This window comes from Alligator sinensis, unplaced genomic scaffold (assembly GCF_000455745.1).
Source record: "Alligator sinensis unplaced genomic scaffold, ASM45574v1 scaffold832_2, whole genome shotgun sequence".
Taxonomy (NCBI): domain Eukaryota; kingdom Metazoa; phylum Chordata; order Crocodylia; family Alligatoridae; genus Alligator; species Alligator sinensis.
This window is the reverse complement of record NW_005842745.1, coordinates 18,769-23,687: the sequence shown is the minus strand read 5'-3', so window position 1 is coordinate 23,687 and position 4,919 is coordinate 18,769. Positions and strand designations below refer to the sequence as shown.

The following is a 4,919-nucleotide window of genomic DNA, read 5'->3' as shown; positions in this document are numbered from 1 at the left end:
TCTTTCCCAAGTGGAACATGCAAAACACCTCCAAGATTTAGCCTAATGCTAGCAACTTTCTCTGATCAGGTCAGAGTTAACACACTTTTTTTATTTCAGTGCTTATTTTGCTAGTGCCAAGTAATTAGGTACCATTTAACTAGGAACTGAATTCTAGATTTTGCATTTTAATAAAGAAATTACCAAATATCTATTGATTTACATTGGGCAAAAAGCCTTAAAGGAGAGTAAGTGATCATGCATCGGATCATATTTTTCTCATCTATGCTGGGCTCTCTGTGTATGTTTGGCATAGCAGAACCAGAGATCTGTAACAGGGCTATGTACTTTGGCATTAAGCAGCAGCAGGTGTTTATGACCAGGCCCATTGTATCTGCCATTTCCATGCTGACTCTTAGCACATAGGTTTGATGGAGAATAAATGAGATGTAAATTCCAGCAACTGATTTGGAACTTAAGATCAGAGTTCCTTGAACCCTGCAGCACAATAGGCTTACTTTAAATTTAAACTTAATTTTAAATCAGCTTAACTGTCACAGCATACACACGTATGTGGAGCAGTCTCAACGTAAATGCGGCGCAGTAATTAGTTAAGTTGATTTAACTTACAAGATGGCTGCCACCAAGTCAAGGAGCTGTACATGTGTACATTTCTACGTGGCTTAACTTAAGTCGATTTAGTTAAGTTGCCTTACTTCAAGTTGACTTAGTACATATGTACGCACCCAATGTTATTTCCTGATTAACCTAAGATCACAGCCTGCCTTTTCTACTTATACCCTCTTTCCTTTTGTTGAAAAAGCAATAGAAATAGAAAATTTAGTGTGCTACAGTTTTGTGTCATTTTGACATGCAGGCAATGTTTCTGTTCAGTGATTTGGGACTCTGAGGAAAGAGAGGCTAATGGAGAAACATTTGAGAGATTCCATCCTGGTTTTTAGTTATTTAGTTTGAGTGATTCTCTTAATTCTATTGCCAAGCTGTCTTCCCATCTTTATCATGGCATGAAGGAAGAAGCTTTTTCTTTGCTTGTTGTCTTTAATTTTAATAAATGCAGGTGGTAAGTTTACTTCCAGTGTGAAATTTTGGTGAACATGTAGTTAATGGCTGAATTTGATATCTCGTAAGGTGTAGTTGTCTACAAATTTAAAAGCTAAAATGTATACTATTTGATCATTTAGAGAAATTTAAATTGTTTGCTTAACTCAGATTTTCTGTTCTTCAGAAGTTCTCATTTGGCTTGAGAATAAAACTACCTTCTATGTGAGGTATTCTCACACAAACGTGGCTCTTCAGTATTTGTAGTGCTTGGGCTTGAAGTGTGTTGCTCTTTATTACAGAGGACAAAGGCTGATAATATCAATTTTGGAAGAAATTTGTTACAGTTTGAAGTCATTTACTTTGGTTTTGGAAGGAAAGTTGTGGTTGATCTCACAGTCATTTACTTTGGTTTTGGAAGGAAAGTTTTGTTTGATCTCCCTCCTGCCATATTCTGGTTTGGTGCATTTAGAGCTCAGGTGATTCAGTTGAAATAAAATTAGAGTGCAGGTGGGAACTTTAGAAGCAGCAGGTCTAAAAAGGATTGAAAAAGTTAAAGCAGTGCTAAAATTGCTGTTTATTTCTTTGAGTTTCTTTTAAGCAAGAAATTTATAATGCCCACACACAGTTTGTAGTCTGTTACTGAAATTAAAGTACTGTTATCAAGGCGAGTTTTCATGAACACACATTAAAGGTGTTTGTACTAGTATAACTAAATTTAACTTTGAAAGTAGTTTTAGTTTAACCAACAGTTGTTTTTATGTAGACCACTCCAAATTGTCAGTATTAAAAATATTGTTATTAATTATATGTTCCAGCAATAGTGGAACTTGCAGCTTTTGAAAGTAGTATTTATCTTTGGCTATAGTCAGGGCTTGTATTCATATTTGGTGTGTAGTTTGTTTTTTCTTCCCCCCCCACCCCCAATGGCATGTTCCTTTTAGTCAGCTTTTAGTAAGATGGCATGGAACAGAAGTTGAAGATGTACTCTTCATTTATTTTTAATTTAAATGTGGAAGATCTGGATAGTTATAGACTGCAACTAAAACTGTCATACAAAATAGTAAATCTTATCAAATTGTAGTAAATATTTTGCATTATGCTATTTTGGCTGGTTTGACTTGACTGTTAAAGTCATATCTAGTAGTGCAAGTCCAACAACAAATGGGAAAGGATAAAGAATGATCTCTCCTTAGCAATATGATGGACTAGATTATTTATAACTGATAGTAATGGTTAAAAAAATACTTTTTCCCTTTTTTCTTGGAATTCATTACATGGAGAAACTAAATACTATATATTCTGATTTGTCCTTTCTTAATAATTGCATTACAGTTGCTCAAGAAAAATATCTGTTAAGTGTGATATTTTTTTTTTTTTTTTTTTTTTTTTTAAGGTTGCTGAAGCCAGTGTAAATGATACAAGTATCTCATCAGGAGAAACCAAGAGCAAAAGCAGCATTCACTTTCTGCCAAATGAAACAAAGCTAGATTTGCAAGTACATAACAAAGACTTAAATACCAAAGAGAAAAGTGATCCAGGTGTGGATGAGGATGATGTGGAAGGAGATTCTTTTTTTGATGATCCCATACCCAAACCAGAGAGAACTTATGGCTGGTAAGTAAATAATGTTTACAAGTTAATGCACATTTCTTTTATGCTCAACAGGCTTGCAAAATATTCAGGGTTAAGTCAAATTTGCATATAGCCTTATGAAGTGTCACTTAATTCTTCTAACATATCCAGCATACTGGAAAGATGAAGCCTTGCCTTTGCATACTTATTTGCCAAACATGAGCATCTGATGTACAAATCTATGCTGCTTGAGTACTGGTGCTGTAATCAGACCTACAGTAGCTGCATAGTTGGGCAAAGAGAAGCCTTACCTCTTAAGATGGGGCAAAATCTAACCTATATATACAAAGAAGGATTATAACATTGATATCTTGGGAAAGATACTTCCCTGCTTATGGAAAAAATCCCTTATGAATTGGATGGATCAATGTTCACATTCAATTTTTTCTCTGTGCAGGTTGTGTTTTTGTTTTTTTAAGAAGCATATTGTTTTTCTGGGGAAATTTTTTTAAGGTTCTGTGCATTTGGGCACTTGCTGTAGGATCTGATAATGATTGAAAATACTGAAAAAATATAATCTGCCCAGTTCTAACTGTATTATAAATTGCAGTTCTAGAAAACTAAATATAACATAACATATGGCACAAGTGCAAATTGTACAGTTTTAACATCTATTTGTAACCTTTTAATAGTTCAAAAACATAATAATATATTAACATAATAATCTTGGTCCTGGGGCCGATTTTGTTTAGTGTCTTTGTCACCGATTCACAGTTGCTGCCTGTGAAAGGCTAGTAAGTTTCAGTTACCGGGTAGTCCCTGGCCTCTGACTGGGAAAAGGTTTGCCACTCACTCCGCTCCAGAAGAGACTACTCCTGTCCTTGCTTAATCTTGCCCGCCACGACTTTGATGGAAAATTTATAGTAGGTAATGTTCGGTCCGAGAACAGTCAATCCTTGAGTGGGAAAGGAATAGCAAGAATTATCCCAGTCTTGTACAGCACTGTCGTTTGGGACTGGCCTTAAGGGCCACATTTTTGGAGCTCCTCCAACCCCTACCCTCCCACCTTGTAGCTCTAGAAATTTAATTACTTAAAGTCCTATCAGCAACCAGCCGTGTTGCTGTAGGTGCCAGATTTAGCTCATGGGATACCTGAGAGTCCATCCCTTATAAGCAGGAATCCTGTTTTTCCCTGAAAAAAAAATGCAAATTCTCTGACTAAACCCCCCCAAATCTGTAATTAAAATTAAAGCCCCCCCCCCGCCCTGTCAGAGGGGCCCCCCAGGTGCCAGGGCTACAGGGCCAGGGACCCAGGTCCTCAGCCTCCTGCCTCCAACAGAAGCCAGCGGCTGCTGCAGGAGAAGGAGCATGGAGCTGGCTTCCCCCCTGCTGCCTGCCTGCTCTGGGAGGGGATGGGACTGGCTCCTGGTTGCAGCACGCGCTCCTGACAGGCAGGGGAGGCCTGTGGCCCCCCTTCCCCCCCCCCCCCCTTCCCAGATCTGTGTGTGGGGCGGAGACAAGGCAGGGGTGCGCTGCGGGGGCATGCAGCAGTGAGGGGCACAACCCCACGCTGCTGCCACCCGTGCAAGTGAAGTGTAGCCAGGGCAATGTGGAGCTCGCAGAGGCAAGCAGCCCCACTCTGCCCTGCTGCACCAGGCTGCACATGCTGTGCTGCAGAGGTCCTGGGGGAGGGCAGCAGGGAGGGGAGCACGAGCCTGCAGTGCGCACCCGCCTTGTCTCTGCCCTGTGCATAGATCTGGGGGGCATGGGTCCCCCCTGCCTCCTGAAAGTGTGTGCTGTGGTGGGGAGCCGGTCCCACCCCCCTGTCCCTGAACAAGCCACCTGTCGCCTCGTCCTGCTCCTCACCAGGGCTCTGAAGCCACACAGTGCATCCCCAGGCCCCAAGCCCCACACACTGACTAGCAGGGCAGCAGCCTCAGCCCTGCCCACTGCCCAGCTCCCTCCCTATGGGGGCTTCAGTCCTCCCATTCCTTTACCTGCAGGAGCTGCTGTCTAGGCTGCCTGTGGCTATGTGCGTGTACATGCACGTGGCGTCTCCTGCCCTGATCCCGCTCCCTCCCAGCCTCCTGCAGACAGGAACTGTGCCAACCTGCAGAGGGCTCGCTGCAAAACTACAAAATCCATGGGTTTCTCTGCTAAAATGAGAAATCTGTGTTTTACTCCATTTTTTCCATGGGAAATCAAAAACTGGGATCCCTGCTTAGAAGAATAATGAAAGTTGAACAGCTCAGCTGCTCTATACCCATCTGGTACTTGGCTTGCTCTGATGTGTGTTCACTGCTGAA

General features: G+C 41.4%; 1 protein-coding gene across 9 annotated transcripts in view; it reads left to right on the top strand.

The window, feature by feature from the left end:
- The window catches only part of FGFR1OP (FGFR1 oncogene partner), a 42,534-nt gene that overhangs the window by 26,749 nt on the left and 10,866 nt on the right, over positions 1-4,919 (top strand). For all 9 annotated transcript variants that reach the window (XR_003096403.1, XM_014525103.2, XM_014525102.2 and 6 more), the window contains one exon: positions 2,435-2,655. Coding sequence is in view for 8 of the 9 variants with exons in the window: in XM_014525103.2 (XP_014380589.1) it covers positions 2,435-2,655 (221 nt within the window). In the remaining variant the exon portion in view is untranslated. The remainder of the gene's footprint in view (positions 1-2,434; positions 2,656-4,919) is intronic.